This window comes from Narcine bancroftii, chromosome 4 (genome assembly GCF_036971445.1).
Source record: "Narcine bancroftii isolate sNarBan1 chromosome 4, sNarBan1.hap1, whole genome shotgun sequence".
NCBI lineage: Eukaryota > Metazoa > Chordata > Chondrichthyes > Torpediniformes > Narcinidae > Narcine > Narcine bancroftii.
The window spans coordinates 233,000,604-233,019,489 of NC_091472.1; the positions used below are offsets into that span (position 1 = coordinate 233,000,604).

Here is an 18,886-nt window from a genome sequence, read left to right on the forward strand (position 1 = left end):
ATATTTGTTACATGAGGTGAAAAGAAAACAAGATTTTTAGTTAAATATGTTGTGGACCACAGGAGGGCTGTAAGGCCCCTGTTAAGAATGGCTCCTCTAACCTGTCCTTTTTCTTCTGCGGCACTCCCATTGATGCCCTCAACCCACACTATCATCCAAATTAGGTGCAGTCATAACTTTATTACACCTAGGATTTCAATTGGTACCTGTAACACATAAAGCTCCTGTACCAGTTTGTCTTGGTCTTGCTGCTGACCTTATCAAGCACCCACAATTTGAAACTTCTCAGTCAAGATATTCTCTTTTGAACATTTTCTTTTCAGAAATTACCTCAACATTTGACATATTTTTCATCAAAGATTTTTAAAGACCTTAATCTGGCATGAAGCAGACATCTGTTCAAGATGCAATTGAAAATATAAATACGCCATTTCTTTCTATGATGTTTTAACAAAGTGTACTATGTATACCAATGTACTTTTTATTAGCTTTCAAATTTTATATTGTTGCTTTCAATATTTGTATTGATCTTGCACTTTGTAAAAGATATGTGGTGTAATAAGGATTGAGCATCTCTTAAATGTGGCGTTCTTAGAATTTCATAGATTTTATAATCATGGGGACCACTTTATGTTGTGAAGCACATGAGGTTAGCTGTAGTCATTGAGGGCTGGTGTATTACCTGAACAAATATGCAGTGCCATGGAAAGTGAATCACATGAGAGAGTAGGTAAGTAATGAAGTAGACATGCAGGAACAATGTGTACAAATCCAAATATATCACCAACTCTCGGCGACAAATTATAGCCATTACATAATAAACTTGAAGCTGCTAGAAATTAGATATTCATAAAGGCATATCAAGGTGGCTAGCTTGATGGCAAACCTGGCAGGGTACTGGATATTTGTGCCAACTAACTAGCTGTTAACAGATATTTTCAATCTCACTGCTGTGGCCAAATGTTCCCACTTACTTCAAAACAGCATGATCCTGGTGCCCAAGAAGAGCAGAGGGAGCTGCCTCAATGAATATCACCTAGTAACCCTCACATCTACTGTAATTAAATGCTTTGAGAGGTTGGTCGTGGCTAGAATTAACTCATACCTAAGAAAAGACTTGGAGCTACTGCAACTGGCCTATTGCCACAATTGTTCCACTGTAGATAAAATCTACAGCCCTGGATCCTCTCAGCCCTGGATCACCTGGACAACAGCAATACCCACATGAAGCTATAAAGCACAAAAATCTGCAGACATCATGGTTGAAGTAAAAACACAAAGCTGGAGAAACTCAGCAGATCAAGCAATGTCCTTTATGTAGCAAAGGTAAAAATACAAACTGACATTTCGGGCTTGAGGCCTTCATCAAGGTATGGAAAAATATCAGGAGATTCCCAAACAAAAGAGTATGGGGGAGGGTGGTTGCAAAGGTAGGAGGTGATAGGTGGAACAGGCAGGGAGGGGACAGCAGCAATCAATGGGAGGAGGGATGGCTATGTGAATAGAGAGGGAACAGTGGGGGGAGGAGAATTGTAAAGGAGAAGGGAAGGTGGGAGGGGGGGAAGAGGAGAGCAGGTTAGCAGAAAATGGAATATTCAATGGTTTTTTTTATTTTTCACACTATGAACCATATTAACCAAAATACACACAAACATTTCCCTCTTGAATATACACAATGGCATTTTCTCCCGTTTTTCCCCCCTCCCTTCCCTCCCTCCTTCCCACCCCCTCCCTACCCACGAAATGTTCAACATATTCAATACAAGAAACCCATTAAACAATGTCATCACACAATGAAAATAAACAAGAAAATTATGTCATCTACTTTTACACACTGGGTCAGTTCATTTGGTCTTCTTCTCATTCTATCATTTTCTCATTTTAGGGGGTGGAGCTTCGCGGTAGGCCCTCTCTGTTGTGTTCCATGTACGGTTCCCAAATTTGTTCAAATAATGTGACTTTATTTTTTAAATTATGTTATTTTTTCCAATGGAATACATTTATTAATTTCCATGTACCATTGCTGTATTCTCAGGCTCTCTTCTGATTTCCAAGTTGACATTATACATTTTTTTGCTACAACTAAGGCTATCATAATAAATCTTTTTTGCGTTTCATCCAGTTTGAGGCCTATTTCTTTACTTCTTATATTACTTAGAAGAAAGATCTCTGGATTTTTTGGTATGTTGCTTTTTGTGATTTTATTTAATATCTGATTTAGATCTTCCTAAAACTTTTTCACTTCCTCACATGCCCAAATTGCATGTACTGTTGCTTCCATTTCCTTCTTACAGCGAAAACACCTATCTGATAATGTTGGATCCCATTTATTTAACTTTTGGGGCATGATATATAGCCTGTGTAACCAATTATATTGTATCATGCGTAACCTCATGTTTATTGTATTTCTCATAGTTCTGGAGCATAGCTTTTCCCATTTTTCATTTTTTATCTTTATGTTTAGATCTTGTTCCCACTTTTGTTTGGATTTACAGCTTATTTCCTCGTTCTATTTCTCTTGCAGCTTGATGTACATGTTTGAATAAATCTTTTAATTATCATTGTGTCTGTAATCACATATTCAAAGCTGCTTCCTTCTGGTAATCTCAGCCTGCTTCCCAATTTGTCCTTCAAGTAGGTTTTCAGTTGGTGGTATGCAAACATTGTACCGTGAGTTATACCATATTTGTACTTCATTTATTCAAAAGGTAATAAATTATTTCCCAAAAAACAATTTTCTATTCTTTTGATCCCTTTTCTCTCCCATTCTCTAAAGGAAAGGTTATCTATTGTGAAAGGGATTAGTTGATTTTGTGTCAATAATAATTTTGGTAGTTGGTAATTTGTTTTTTTTTCCTTTCTATGTTAATCTTCTTCCAAATGTTGAGCAGATGGTGCAGTTCTGGTGAAATTCTATGTTGCACAGTTTTTCATCCCACTTATAAAGTATATGTTCAGGTACCTTCTCCCCTATTTTATCTAGCTCTAACCTGGTCCAATCTGGTTTTTCCCTTGTTTGATAAAGATCTGATAGATATCTTAATTGTGCTGCTCTAGAATAATTCTTAAAGTTTGGTAGCTGTAAGCCCCCTTGTTTGTACCATTCTGTTAATTTATCTAGCGCTATCCTCAGTTTCCCCACTTTCCATAAGAATTTCCTTATTATTTTCTTTAGCTTATTGAAGAATTTCTTTGTTTAAGGGAATTGGTAACCATTGAAATAAGTATTGTATCCTTGGGAAGATATTAATTTTAATCCAATTTATCCTTCCTATCAGTGTTAGTGGTAAATCTTTCCAATGTTCTAAGTCATCTTGTAATTTCTTCATTAATGGCTGACAATTTAATTTATATTGATGGCCTAGATTATTATCTAGTCTAATAGCTAGGTATCGGATTGCTTATGTTTGCCATTTAAATGGTGATTCTTTCTTAAACTTTGTGAAATCCGCATTATTCATTGGCATCGCTTCACTTTTATTTGCGTTGATCTTGTACCCCGATATTTCTCCATATTCCTTCAATTTCTTATGTACTTCTTTTATTGATAATTCTGGTTCTGTTAAATATACTATGATGTCATCTGCAAATAGACTGATTTTATATTCCTTCTCTTTTATTTTTATCCCTTTTATTTTATTTTTTGTTCTTATCAGTTCTGCCAAGGGTTCTATAGCTAAAGTGAACAGTGAGGGAGATAGTGGACATTCCTGCCTAGTTGACCTGCTTAATTTAAATTGGTTCGATATGTATCCATTTACTGTCATCTTCACCAATGGTCCCTTATATAATGCTTAAATCCAATTAATATATTTCTCTGGTAGGTTGAAGTTCTGTAGTACTTTGAATAAATAATTCCATTCTACCCTGTCAAAGGCTTTCTCTGCATCTAAAGCAACTACCACTGTTGGCATCTTATTTCCTTGTACTGCATGGATTAAGTTAATGAACTTACAGATATTGTCCATTGTTCGTCTTTTCTTAATAAATCCAGTTTGATCTAGTTTTACTATTTTTGGTACACAGTCAGCCAATCTGTTTGCAAATAGTTTTGCTACTATCTTATAATCTGAGTTAAGTAGAGATATTGGTCTATACGATTCTGGTCTTAGTGGATCTTTCCCTGTCTTTGGTATTACTTTAATTATTGCTATTTTACATGAATGTGGCATGTTTTGTGTTTCTTCTATCTGGTTCATTACTTCCAGGAGAGGAGGAATTAATAACTCTTTAAATGTTTTATAGAATTCTATTGGGAGTCCGTCCTCTCCAGGTGTTTTATTGTTCAGTAGCTTTTTTAATATATCCTGTATTTCCTCTATTTCAAATGGTTTTATCAATTTGTTTTGCTCCTCTTCTTGCAATTTTGGTGGTTCAGTTTTAAATGGTCATCTATTTTGTCTTATTTCCCTTCATTCTCAGTTCAGTATAATTGCTCGTAGAATTCCTTGAAGTTTTCATTGATCTCTGTTGGGTTATATGTAATTTGTTTGTCCTTTTTCCTTGATGCCAATACCGTTCTTTTAGCTTGTTCTCTTTTAAGCTGCCAAGCTAATATTTTGTGCGTTTTTTTCTCCTAGCTCATAATACTTCTGCTTTATCTTCATTATGTTCTTCTCCACCTTATACGTTTGTAGTGTTTCGTATTTTATTTTTTTGTCCGCCAATTCACTTTTTGTTGTATCTTCCCTTGTTACTAGTTCTTTTTCTGTACTTACTATTTCCCTTTCCAGCTGTTCTATTTCCCGATTGTAATCCTTCTTCATCTTAGTTACATAACTTATTATCTGCCCTCTGATGAAGGCTTTCATTGCATCCCATAATGTAATTTTATCTTTCACTGATTCCGTATTTATTTCAAAGTACATTTTATTTGGCGCTCAATGAATTCTCTAAAATCCTGTCTTTTAAGTAGCATGGAGTTTAATCTCCATCTATACGTTCTTGGTGGGATGTCCTCCAGCTCTATTGCTAATAACAGGGGTGAGTGATCCGATAACAATCTAGCTTTATATTCTGTTTTCCTAACTCTCCCTTGGATATGGGGTGACAACAGGAACAGGTCAATCCTTGAATATGTTTTATGTCTACTCAAATAATATGAGTATTCCTTCTCCTTTGGGTGTTGTCTCCTCCATATATCCAAAAGTTTTATTTCCTCCATTGATTTAACCATAAATTTGACTACTTTGTTATTTCTACCAGTTTTTTGTCCTTTTTATCCATCTTTGAATCCAAATTAAAGTTAAAGTCCCCTCCTATCAATATATTCCCCTGCGTATCTACAATCTTCAAAAAGATGTCTTGCATAAACTTTTGATCTTCTTCATTAGATGCATATATATTGAGCAAATTCCAAAATTCTGAATATATCTAATACTTTATGGAATAGTCAATGTTAATGCTATCTGGCTGGAGAGTGCCCAGACAGAAAATCAAGTGTTGTTCCTCCAATTTGTGGGTGGTCATAAGGCCATTGACAGACAAGTGAGTGTGGTAATGTGAAACAGAACTGAAATAGTTGGCTACTGGGAGATCTCTGTCACTGGTGTGGATGGACCAAAGTTGCTTAGCGAAGCAATCTCACAAACTGCGCCAGTCCCAGTGATGAAGGGAAGGTCACAAAGGGAGCACCAGATGCGAAATTCAGTCCTGCAGGTACACAAGTGAAGTGTTGATTCACTTGAAAGGCCTATTTGGGGCCCCAGACCATGGTGAGGAAGGAGGTTTAGGTGCAAGTGTGGCACCTCCTGTGGCCACAGGAGAAGGTGCTGGGGGGGGGGGGGGTGGAAAGGAAGGATGAGTGCATGAGGGAATCACAGAGAGAACGGTCCCGAAGGAAGACAGAGAGGGGAAAATATGTCTGGTGGTGGGATCTTGTAAGTGTTGGAAATTCAGGAGGATAATATCTTGAATGTGGAGACTGGTGGGGTGGTAGATGAAGAAAAGGGGGATTTTATGTTTGTTGCATCTGGGGGCAGAAGGGGTCAGAGCAGATGAGCAGGAATTGGAAGAGATGTGGGTGGTGGTGGTGGAAGGGAAGACACGTTTGTGGAAAATGGCTGACATTTTGGAACATCTGGAATGGAAGACCTCATCTTGGGAACAGATGTGGCAGAGATGGAGAAATTGAGAGAAGGGGATAGAATTCTTGCAGGAGACAGGGTGTGAGGAAGTGTCGTCAAAGTAGTTGTGGGAGTTAGTGAGTTTGTAATATATGTCAGTGGAAAGCTTGTCTCCCAAGATGGAGACAGAGAGTGTTGTCAGGGATGAACCAGGTGAGTTTGAGATCAGGGTGAAAGTTGGCCATGTGGTGGATGAAGTTGAGAAGTTCATCACAGGTGCACGAGGCAGCCCCGATGTAGTCATCGATATTCTGGAGGAAGATTTGAGGGGTCTTTCCTGTGTAGGATTGCAGCATGTATTGCTCCACAAAGCCCACAAACAGGTAGGCGTAGCTGAAACCCATGCATGTACATCCGGTACCGCACGGATGGCAGTCTCTTCAATCTGAGGCGCCTGCAAGCTCACACCAAGACACAAGAGAAACTTGTCCGTGAACTACTCTTTGCAGATGATGCCGCTTTAGTTGCCCATTCAGAGCCAGCTCTTCAGCGCTTGACGTCCTGCTTTGCGGAAACTGCCAAAATGTTTGGCCTGGAAGTCAGCCTGAAGAAAACTGAGGTCCTCCATCAGCCAGCTCCCCACCATGACTACCAGCCCCCCCACATCTCCATTGGGCACACAAAACTCAAAACGGTCAACCAGTTTACCTATCTCGGCTGCACCATTTCATCAGATGCAAGGATCGACAATGAGATAGACAACAGACTCGCCAAGGCAAATAGCGCCTTTGGAAGACTACACAAAAGAGTCTGGAAAAACAACCAACTGAAAAACCTCACAAAGATAAGCGTATACAGAGCCGTTGTCATACCCACACTCCTGTTCGGCTCCGAATCATGGGTTATCTACCGGCACCACCTACGGCTCCTAGAACGCTTCCACCAGCGTTGTCTCCGCTCCATCCTCAACATCCATTGGAGCGCTTACACCCCTAACGTTGAAGTACTCGAGATGGCAGAGGTCGACAGCATTGAGTCCACGCTGCTGAAGATCCAGCTGCGCTGGATGGGTCACGTCTCCAGAATGGAGGACCATCGCCTTCCCAAGATCGTGTTATATGGCGAGCTCTCCACTGGCCACCGTGACAGAGGTGCACCAAAGAAAAGGTACAAGGACTGCCTAAAGAAATCTCTTAGTGCCTGCCACATTGACCACCGCCAGTGGGCTGATAACGCCTCAAACCGTGCATCTTGGCGCCTCACAGTTTGGCGGGCAGCAACCTCCTTTGAAGAAGACCGCAGAGCCCACCTCACTGACAAAAGGCAAAGGAGGAAAAACCCAACACCCAACCCCAACCAACCAATTTTCCCTTGCAACCGCTGCAATCGTGTCTGCCTGTCCCGCATCGGACTTGTCAGCCACAAACGAGCCTGCAGCTGACGTGGACTTTTTACCCCCTCCATAAATCTTCATCCGCGAAGCCAAGCCAAAGAAGAACTCATGGCTACTCACTTCCTCCAAATCAAATGAGAAGAGTTAAAGGAGAAGTTCCCCTAGGCTTTTTTTGTAATTGATTTCAACACCATCATACCCTCAGTACTAGTCAGCAAGCTTCAAAATCTGAGCCTATGCACCTCCCTCTGCAACTGAATCCTTGACTTCCTCATCAGAAGACTACAATCAGTATGATTGTAACAACATTTCCTCCTCACTGACAATCCCCACAGACGTGCTTCAAGGATGCGTGCTTGCTAGGGTAGCCATTTCCAAACTTCCAAAAAGGAGGACATGCAAAGTCAATGTCAAGGCAAGTTTAATAGGGGGGCACAAACTGCCATTCAAAAACTCTATCAGTGAGGGTCGTTGCCAGCGAATGCCCCCAATAGGTGGCGGCCTTGAGGCCATGGTCATAGATTAACATGTTTCAAAACAAAATTTATATAAAATTTGAACCATTTAAACAACAAATGCAAACAGATGATCACCTTAGTTATTTTATTAAATAAAAATTCTAACATTAAACTTTTTTTGTCTATAGAAATCCAGCAAAAACATAGCTATTTCAACATAAATCAGTGACTTTCTGCTAGAGCCTTTTTTTATTCAATGATTTATCATTCTGCATATTACATATAATGCATGCATTCATACTGTATAAATAAAGAACAAAAAAGAATGAATATGGAGCCTCACTCACCCTCCTTCAAAGCCTGACACGACTCCACTCAACATCGACAGGCAAGCATTGCCGAAGATCGCACCAGAACTATGCACCTGCGCTAAGCATTCCCGAATTCCCCATCTGCGGGCTAACCACGCACGCACTAACTGGCCCCAGTAAACTAACCCACTGTGCATACGCTGGCCAGCCCCGGTTCTTCAATCCATCGCACATGCACAGCGCCACTCACGGACCCCAGGATGCCGCATTTAACAGGTAAGTGCCCCCTCAATTGCCTTTTCTGCAGTTTCTGCCCCATAATTTGTCCTCCATTTGGGGGTCCAGACACAGGACAGAGTTCTCAAAAGCTGGACTGTCCGGCCACGCTAGAGTGTTTGGCCTCTGTTCTTTCCTTACACCCATGACTGTATGGCGAGGCACAATTATAATGCCATCTACAAATGTGCTGATGACACCATGGTTGTCAGTAGAATCACAGATATTTAATTGAGTGGTGTCAATACAACAACCTTGTACTCAATGCTAGAATTGATTGTGGACTTTAGGAAGAGGAATTCAGGAGAACATTAAACAGTCCTCATCGAAGTGTCAGCAGTGGAGAGGGTGAAGCCCTTCAAATTCCTGGGTGTCAACATCCTGAAGATCTATCCTAGAGCCATTATGTCACTGAAATGATGAAGAAGGCTTGCCAGTGGCTATATTTCATGGAGAGCATTCTGACTGGTTACATCACATTCTGGAGTGAAGGTGCCAAGGAGGCAGATTTTAAGTTTAGGAGAAAGGAAGGTAGGTTGAGGGTGGAAATTCCAAGGATGAGAGCTTTTGTAACAAGGCAAGGTTGACATAGCAAATTCAAGGGAGAGAAAAGGGCCAGTATCGGAGGAGTGCAAATTTATCAGCGGGTTACAGTCAGAGAATGACAGGACCCGATGCCGGTGAAGGAGAGCCGAGTCAGGCGAATTAACAATAGTTCATCTTTTAAGCTACACCCACACCACAGAAAGAGACTCAACGTGCAACCGGCGTGTTGATGGTCGGAGGCTTCAGCCAATCGGGTGGGCGCAGCGCGTTTGGGTGGTGACGCAGCGCGTTTGGGTGGTGACGCAGCGCGCGCGGTGTTGGCGGACGCTCCAGTCGCAGCGCGCGCGCGCGAAGTTGGAAGATGCTGCTGTCAGATGAGGCCGACCAAGAAGTGGAATGGCGTTGCCGCTGTCGGACTGCAGCAAGAGCCCGGCCGAGTTTGAGAAAGTCTTCCAAGAGCTGTGAGATTTATATTTTATATATTGAATGTAGCTTTTTTTTTACGTTATGAGCGGTAGTGGACGGTTGGAGCGTGGGTAATGGGAGCAGCGTTTCTACTGGCTGAGTAACTTTGGCATTGTTCATGAATGAAGTTTGTCATTCACACGTCTCACATGTGCGGACCCGAGGGGAGCGGGGACACAGCGCTCCAGCGGGGTCCATCCGCCCAGTCCGACTAATTTCACCCCCCACCCCCCGACGAGAAACAGAGTAGAGACCGACGGGATAGTGGCCGAGCGGTCATGGGCTCTGCTGTTGAAGAAACACAGGCGGCGGCCCATTGGCGACTCGAGGCGAGGCGACTGTGGCCAAGGGATTCATGCCAGGCTGCCGACTGCTGGAGACTGGATGAAGGGGTACCAGGTATTGGAGCTAGAGGATGCTGAAGGGTTCGTGATGGTGCCGGAGGTTCTGATCTGGAGCTGGATTCCTGATGGTTTGGAAGGGATTCTGTGGCTGCGGAAGTGCTGGAGCTGAATCTGTACTGACAATAACCACACCAGCAGTGCTAGTATAAGACAGCTTTAATAAACTAATATGTACACTAAGAGGTCTTGTCTCTCTGCAAGACGAACCTGGAAGGTTAGACCAGGGGTGTCAAACTCAAATTCACGGAGGGCCAAAATTAAAAACTTGGACTAAGTCGTGGGCCAAACTAAATATTTATTGAAAATTTTCAACAACATCTGCATGTTTTCTCTTCTTTCAACATATGTAATGTTAAACTTTTTCTTATTAAAATAAATGTTTAATAATAGTTTTGGTTAAACTCTTTCCAGAGAAGCATTAACAAATGAGAAATAAAATATAAAATAAAGTTTGCTGTAAAACCAGACTTCTTTTCATCTCCTCCACCTTCTGGAGCTTTTGCTTCTCGTTCAGATCCTTATACCTGTCCTGGTGTTTTGTTTCATAGTGTCGTCGTATGTTATATTCTTTAACTACAGACACGCTGTCTCCAGACACAAGACAAACAGGTTTGTCTTTTAAAATGATGAACATAGAGTCTGCCTCCCACCTGTCTTGAAAGGTCCTGTTTTCTGTCTTTCGTTTGGCCATTTTTCGTAAGGGGTTTATTACATGTGAGTTGGGCGACAGGTCGCAGATGCTAATGAAAGTAAAGAGAGGAGGTGGGGGCGATTAGCGGGCTGACGGGCCGGCGCCAACGCATTTTCAAAGCATTCTGGGATTTGTAGTATTAGCTGTGCATGCGCTATACTGGCGCAGCAGCTAGCGGGCCAGCTTTAATACATATTTGATATGATCTTGCGGGCCAAATATAATTATATAAATATAATTAAATTTGGCCCGCGGGCCTGAGTTTGACACGTGTGGGCTAGACTGTAGCTCTGGACAGCTTTATATACAAGGTCACCGGGATGACCCCTGATGACCTAGTAGTGTAATTACATATCACCACAGAATCCACAAACACTCGGTAGGTGCTTTTAAGCTGCAGTGCCTGGGTGCGATTAGTGGGGCAAAGGTGCCTCCAATACCTTTTAAGCTGAGAGGGGGAATAGCCCCAGTAAATCACCAACCTGGTGATTTTAAGGGGGATCCTGCCCCCGCAATGACGCAGTAAATGACGCGTCACGCACAGTTGTCTCCCCATTTCCCCCCATCAGCTGTCAGTCTCCCTTCCACCGTCAATTGTGCTCCCCCCGACCTGCGGCAGCTGACCCCTCTGATCATTGCACCCCCTCCCCGCAACATCAACCACTTACCCCCCCACCCCCTATCACATCGACCACTTCCCCACCCCTTATCACTCCGCCCCAGGCCCTAGCAGCGACCCCTCTCTCCCTCAGCTGGGGTTTTCCTGTAACACCATTGTGTAAGCGTTGACGTCACAGAAGTAACCAAAATTTTGCTGTTCAGGCAGCTGGTGGACGCGTTCTGGGTAAGTTTAACTGGGTCAGACCCTTTCAAGCTGCCTTATGAGTGGTGTGCTAACTGAAATTGCCCGGTTAACCCCTAATGACACAGAGGGGTCTCTCTTTCTCTGACTGTAAGAGGTGCTCCAGGCAATTTCTGCCAATGGCGAATCTGTCTGCCTTATGGCAGACTAAAATGAATTTTGTGTAATATTGCATTGATTTTTGTTACATAACAATAAATTGAACCTATTTATTGTAACTTCTCAGGTTAATAAAACAAGGACAAGAATGTATGTATAATGAATACAAAACACCATGAAGAGAAACTAATAAGAAGGATAAATAATTATTCACAATTAACTGTGATTGCAAAATATATACTGTGTCACTAATGTAGACAGCTTGTTGGTGTTGTCTTTATGGATATTTTGGATTCAAAAATTTCTTTTCCTCAGACTTTCAAAATCATTTTATTCCTATGTCTACATTTATAGTGTATTTTACTTTACAGAATTGAACCCTGACTTAATATTTTGATGTCTGATGTGTTCATCTTTTCTTCTACTATAAATAATGCTGCAGTGTCATTATTTGAAACGTTTGCCATTGGTTTTTCATTGACAATGTCACTTGGCTTTTCCAGGATCTCTATTCCACCTGGGCATCTTTTTTCCCTATCTCAATGGAATAAGAATTTTAGTATCCTTTTCAAGTTCCTTCATGCTCTACATCCTAATCCGGAAGAGTAAAATGTGGCATTATAGTAGCCCATGCACGGAAACATGGACTGGTCCACAAAATGGTAGAATGCGGCGACTGCGCGGACCTGAGGGTGACACCAGCTGTCATCCCAGGTGACCTCCTGCACAGCGGGAAGACGGAGAACTGTGGCGGGAACACCAGCTAATCCCATGTGGCACTGTGATGATGCAGTGCCCTGATGTCAGCGCCTGGGGCCCATATAAACATGACAGCCAATGCAATAAACCAGTCTCGACTTCAAGGTTTTGGTATGCGTATCATTCTTCTCTACATTGGTGACCCCAACAGGTCCAACCGGCAGTTGGACCTGAAGATGACGGACCACGTGGAGCCAGCAACCATCTATGCTATCTCATTCAGGCTCCTAATGTTTTGGTTGTCGCAGCTGTACGTGTGATTCAAGCAGACCAAAGCTCAGTTCCAGCTTCGACACATCGCCTCCACCGACACCTGCTACTTCTACGTCGTGAGCGCACGCGATCAAGACTCAGTTTCAAGGGTCATAGACTTCCTATGGCAGCCTCTGGAGCAAGGCAAATATGCAGCCCAAAAAGAGCTGTTAATGCACTTTCAGGCAGTCCTGGTGCGAGCGTGCTGCCCTATTGCTACATATAAAAGATGGATTGAGAGACAAGGCCACAAACCTTGCCTGCTGTTTGAGCAGATCTTTCTGGAGTAGGTGCCTGAGGGTATCCAACTCTTGCTTATGGATGAGGACTTCAGTGACCCCTGGAGGGTTGTGGCCCAGGAGGACATGCTCTGGAGAGTGAAGAGGGACACCAGCGCTACCGTAACCACATCAGCGAACCCCATGAACAGCTGACTGTGAGACCAAGACCAGGGAGAGGCAAGTTAATACCCCGGGACAATTCTACTACTATCTTCAGCAATGGGGTGCAGTGGGCCGTTGATGCCGCCCACCCTGTGGGTTTCCTGGAAACGTGCTGGCCAACCGTCATTGATGGCTGCAGTGGTTGTCCCACATGATAGTCTCCTCTACATTTGGAACTCGTTGTCGGGCAGGCATTTCCTGGTCAACACCAGTGCCGAGGTGAGCGTCCTGCCCCCTGCAACCCTCGACACCTGCAACAGCAAGCAGGGCCCAGCACTGAGGACAGCTCCATCTGGACTTTTGGTACCCACACCATCCCTCTTGGGTTCAGCAACGGCCTGTTTACACGGGCCTTCAACCTCACGGCAGTGGCGCAACTGTTCCCGGGGGCTGACTTCCTTCGTGCCTTCTACTTGCTTGTAGATCTTAAGGGACGGTGCTTCGCACCTGAACTTTTCAGACTCTACCTCTGGGGAAAGTCAAACTACCACTCCCCCACCACCCCCCCCCACCCCCCCCCCCCCCCAAAACACCTTGATTCTATAATGCTTTCAGATAACAAATTCACTTGCATCCTGGCGGAGTTCCTTTCAATAGTTCTCTGCAGCTGAGCCAAAGCACAGGGTAATGCACCTCATTCTGTCTGCAGGCTCCACACCAGAGCACGCCGATTCCCTCCCGAAAAGCTCAGCCTAGCGAAGGAGGAGTTCAAGAAAATGGAGGAGCTAGGGATTGGGTGGACCTCATCCGGAGTTACTACCAAATCCCAGTTCACCCCCAGGGCATCTCCAAGACCAGGATTATAACCCCCTTAGCTTGTTTGAATTCCTACTCATGCCCTTCAGTGTGAAAAATGCATCCTAAACTTTCTAGCAGCTGATGGACATGGTGGGCTGGGACTTCCCATTTGCTTTCATCTATTTGGATGATATCCTCATTGCTAGCCACAGCCGCAAAGGCCACGTCGCCCACCTGAGACAACTGTGCACCCAGTTGAGTGAGTTTGGTTTGACAATTAATCCCGCATAATGCCAATTTGGCCTGGACACTATTGATTTCCTGGGGCATAGAATAAACAAACATGGGGTAACACCCCTCCCTGAAAAGGTTGAGGTGGTCTGGCATTTTGCCAAGCCATGTGCAGTAAAAGCACTACAAGAATTCGCTGGTATGATAAACTTTGACTACACACATTCATACCTGGTGCATCCTGCATTCCAAGCCACAGTCAAGATGGTGGCTAGCAGGTTTCTCTGGCATGGCCTCCATAAGCAAATCATCCAGTGGGCCAAGACCTACATGAACTGCCAGTCCTCAAATGTGCAGACTCACACAAAGGCACCCACACAGATTTTTGAACCAGCACGGCGCAGTTCAGCCACTTATATATTGACATAGTGGGGCTGCTACCAGTTTCCCATGGGGCGAGATACCTGCTGATAATGGTTGACCGCTCCATCAGGTGGCCTGATACCACCACAGAAACCTGCGCCAGGGCACTCATCGACACATCGGTCTCCAGATTTGGGGTCCCAGAGCACCTAACCTCTGATGGGGGGTTCAATTTACCTTTTGGTTCTGGGCAATGCTGGCTAACTTCCTGGGGACACAACTCCACCACACCACAGTGCACCACCCTCAGGACAGCGGGTTAGCAGAGTGGTTTCACAGGCACCTGAAGGCAGCCTTGATGGGTCAAAAATGAGTGGACGAACTGCTTAGGGTCCTGCTGGGGATTTGCACCACGCCGAAGGAAGACTTAATCGCCTTGGCAATGGAGATAGCCTACGGTGCACCCTTAATCATTCCAGGGGAGTTCCTGGCCCCTGACAAACTCCTGGAAGACCCTGTAGCCACCCTTGAGAACTTGCGGTGAAAACTGGGCTCCCTGGTCACGCAACAACCCCCATCACACTGCCAGTTCATTATGTGTTCATGCAAAAGGGCACGCACCAGCCACCCTTCCAATGACCCTCGAGGGGCCCTATATGGTCATCAGGGACAACAGCTCTACTTTTGTCCTTGACAAAGGCGGTAAGGAGGAGACCTTTATCATCAACCGCCTGAAGGTGGTATATCTGGACTGCAACTAGTCTAAGTCTCCACTCCTCCCCTGCGATGCAAGGGCAGACCGCCCAAGTCAATGGACAACGGCCCGATCACTGATTTTGGTTGGGGGGGAGGAGAGGAGTCGAGTGGCGCCCCGGGCACAGAGATGTGGACCAGTCCACAAAATAGCCGATGAACGCGGTGACCATGCAGACCTGGGAGTGACACAGCTGTTATCCCAGGTGACCTCCCTCACGGCGGGAAGACGGGGAACTGTGGTGGGAATGCCGGCCAATGACACCATGCCCTGATGTCAGCCCCTGGGGCTCATATAAACACGATATCCAGTGCAATAAACCAGTCTCGATTTCAAGGCTTTGGTGTTTGTGTTGTTCTTCTCCATGCCCGCGTAGTGCAAATGCTACAGCATCTATTATTAACAGTGGCAAAGAAAATATTAAATCAAAAACTAGAGCAGACAAAATTATTGTATCTAGTGAAGTGCTCCAAACATCTTCAAATATTTACTATCTGTTGTGATTGAGTCACTAACGATACAAAATGATGGATGCTTTTAGGTCTTGACTCACCATTACAAGTAATCATTCACTTGGATACCCTTCGGCAGAATATACAAATCGTTGATTAGATGCAGCAAATATGCCAATGACCATGTTTGATGTGCTAAGTGACAAGATTAAATTTGGTCTGGATACTTGCTTCAAAATAAGTTAGCTGAAGGCCTCTGATACCTGGTTTGATGTAAGTCCATTAACACAGCCCCATTATCTTGTGTTCGGCTGTTTGAGTCAGCTAACTGTGGTTTGTTAGCAATACTATTTATGATAAAGCTGTGATTTTAAACTTAAACTGATGACTGCTTGCAATATATATTAGACCAGGTCTTGTAAAGACTAGTTCCTATATAAATGCACCCTTTATCCACATAATTCCACAAGCTATAACCTCTGCACTATCTATAATAATGATTTGGAGGAGGGGAAGATTGTAAGGTATCTAAGTTTAATGATGACAAAATGCTGCTTTATTTACATTTTCCAACAGGTGAAATCAGTGAGTGAAAACTTGGCAAATGTTATGATTGTACAGAGTGTTGCTAAGGTCACACCTTAAGTACTGTATGCAGATTTAGTCTCCTTTAAGAAAGCAAGAACCAATATTGGAAGCAAGATGTTAACAGTTGCTTTTTTTTTGTTTGGAGATTACTGCAGATTATACTCTTCCTTGCAGAAAGGGATATTGCTTCTGTGAATGGGTTTAAAGTGTCAGTGGTTCTCAATCATTTTTTTTCCCACTCACATACCACTTTAAATATTCTCTATTCCATAGATGCCCTGTGATTAGTAAGGGATTGCTTAAAGGTGGTATATAGGTGGAATGAAAAAGTTTTAAAACCACTGTTTTAATTGTACCAAAGGGTCAATAACAATTTTTCCTCAAACAATTGGGTCGAGAGCAATCGATCTCAACCTTCCATTCCCATTCACATACCTCCTTAAGCAATCCCTTAATCACAGAGCACTGGTGGCATAGAGATCACTTTTTTAAAAAAAATTTTTTATTTTTCACACCATAAACCACATTGACCATGATACATACATTTTCCTTTTCAAATATATACAGTGTCATTTTCTCCTCCCTCCTCCCATCCCACCCTCCCTACCTCCCCCCCCCATCCATTTAAAGTACAAAATCTAAGATACATTAAACCAGTCAAACAATGTTGTCATTCAATAAAAATAAACAAGAAATTCCACTGAGTCAATTCTTTTCATTTCCTTCTCCTTTCGTTAATTAAGGTAGTGAATGTCCCCGGTAGGTTTTCTCTATTGTGTTTCATGTAAGGCTCCCATATTTGTTCAAATATTTCTATATTATTTCTTAAACTATATGTTATTTTTTCTAATGGAATACATTTATTCATTTCTATATACCATTGTTGTATTTTCAAATTATCTTCCAATTTCCAGGTTAACATAATACATTTTTTTGCTACGGCTAGAGCTATCTTAACAAATCTTTTTTGTGCACCATCCAAATCAATTCCAAATTCTTTGTTTTTTATGTTACATAGGAGGAAGATCTCTGGATTTTTTGGTATATTGTTTTCTGTAATTTTATTTAATATATGGTTTAGATCTTCCCAAAATTTTCCTACTTTCTCACATGTCCAGATTGCATGAATTGTTGTTCCCATTTATTTTTTACATCGAAAACATCTATCAGATACTGTTGGGTCCCATTTATTTAACTTTTGAGGTGTAATGTATAGTCTGTGTATCCAGTTATATTGTATCATACGTAACCTCGTATTTATTGTATTTCTCATCGTTCCAGAACTTAATTTCTCCCATGTTTCCTTTTTTATCTTTATATTTAAATCTTGTTCCCATTTTTGTTTAGTTTTACCATTTGTTTCCTCATTCTCCTTTTCTTGCAGTTTAATATACATATTTGTTATAAATCTTTTGATTATCATTGTATCTGTAATCACATATTCAAAGTTACTTCCCTCTGGTAAACTCAGACTGCTTCCTAATTTGTCCTTCAAGTAGGATCTCAATTGGTAATATGCCAGCACTGTATCTTGAGTTATATTGTATTTATCTTTCATTTGTTCAAAGGATAATAATCTATTTCCTGAAAAACAATTTTCTATTCTTTTGAAACCCTTTTTTCTCCCATTCTCTAAAGGAAAGGTTATCTATTGTAAAAGGGAGTAACTTATTTTGCATCAATATTAGTTTTGGTAATTGGTAATTTGTTTTATTCCTTTCTATATGAATCTTTTTCCAAATATTGAGTAGATGATGTTAAACTGGAGAACTCCTACGTTGTACCAATTTTTCATCCCATTTATATAATATGTGTTCAGGTATCTTTTCCCCTATTTTATCTAATTCTAATCTAGTCCAATCTGGCTTTTCCCTTGTTTGATAAAAATCTGATAGGTAGCTTAATTGTGCGGCTCTATAATAATTTTTAAAGTTTGGCAGTTGTAAGCCTCCTTGTTTATACCATTCTGTTAATTTATCTAATGCTATCCTCGGTTTCCCCCCTTTCCATAAAAATTTCCTTATTATTTTCTTTAACTCCTTGAAGAATTTCTCTGTCAAGTGTATTGGCAATGCCTGAAGTAGGTATAATATCCTTGGAAAAATGTTCATTTTAATACAGTTTATCCTTCCTATTAGTGTTAATGGTAAAACTTTCCAATGCTCTAAATCGTCCTGTAATTTTTTCATTAGTGGATAATAATTGAGTTTATATAGATGGCCGAGATTTTTATTTATTTGTATACCTAGGTATCTTATTGCTTGCATTTGCCATCTGAATGGTGATTCCTTCTTAAATTTTGAGAAATCCACATTATTCATTGGCATTGCTTCACTTTTATTTACGTTAATCTTGTAACCCGACACTTCTCCATATTCCTTCAATTTCTTATATAATTCTTTTATTGATATTTCTGGTTCTGTTAAGTATACTATAACATCATCCGCAAATAAACTGATTTTATATTCCTTGTCTTTTATTTTTATCCCTTTTATATTATTTTCTGTTCTTATCAATTCTGCTAGTGGTTCTATAGCTAACGCGAACAATAAGGGTGATAGTGGGCATCCCTGCCGTGTTGACCTGCTTAAGTTAAATTGCTTTGATATATATCCATTTACTGTCACTTTCGCCAATGGCCCCTTATATAATGCTTTAATCCAATTAATATACTTCTCTGGTAAACTGAATTTTTGCAATATTTGAATAGATAATTCCATTCTACTCTGTCAAAGG

At 42.0% G+C, this 18,886-nt stretch overlaps 1 protein-coding gene across 5 annotated transcripts in view; it reads left to right on the forward strand.

Moving 5' to 3' along the window:
• Window positions 1-18,886, forward strand: part of LOC138761712 (uncharacterized) — a 118,710-nt gene that overhangs the window by 9,062 nt on the left and 90,762 nt on the right. Inside the window, exon 1 of one of the 5 annotated variants that reach the window (XM_069934310.1) lies at window positions 9,347-9,510. The exons of the other annotated variants lie outside the window; for them this stretch is intronic. Coding sequence (XP_069790411.1) covers window positions 9,446-9,510 — 65 coding nt within the window. The 5' untranslated portion in view covers window positions 9,347-9,445. Of the gene's footprint in view, window positions 1-9,346; window positions 9,511-18,886 lie in introns of those variants that run through there. 5 annotated transcript variants of the gene reach the window in all.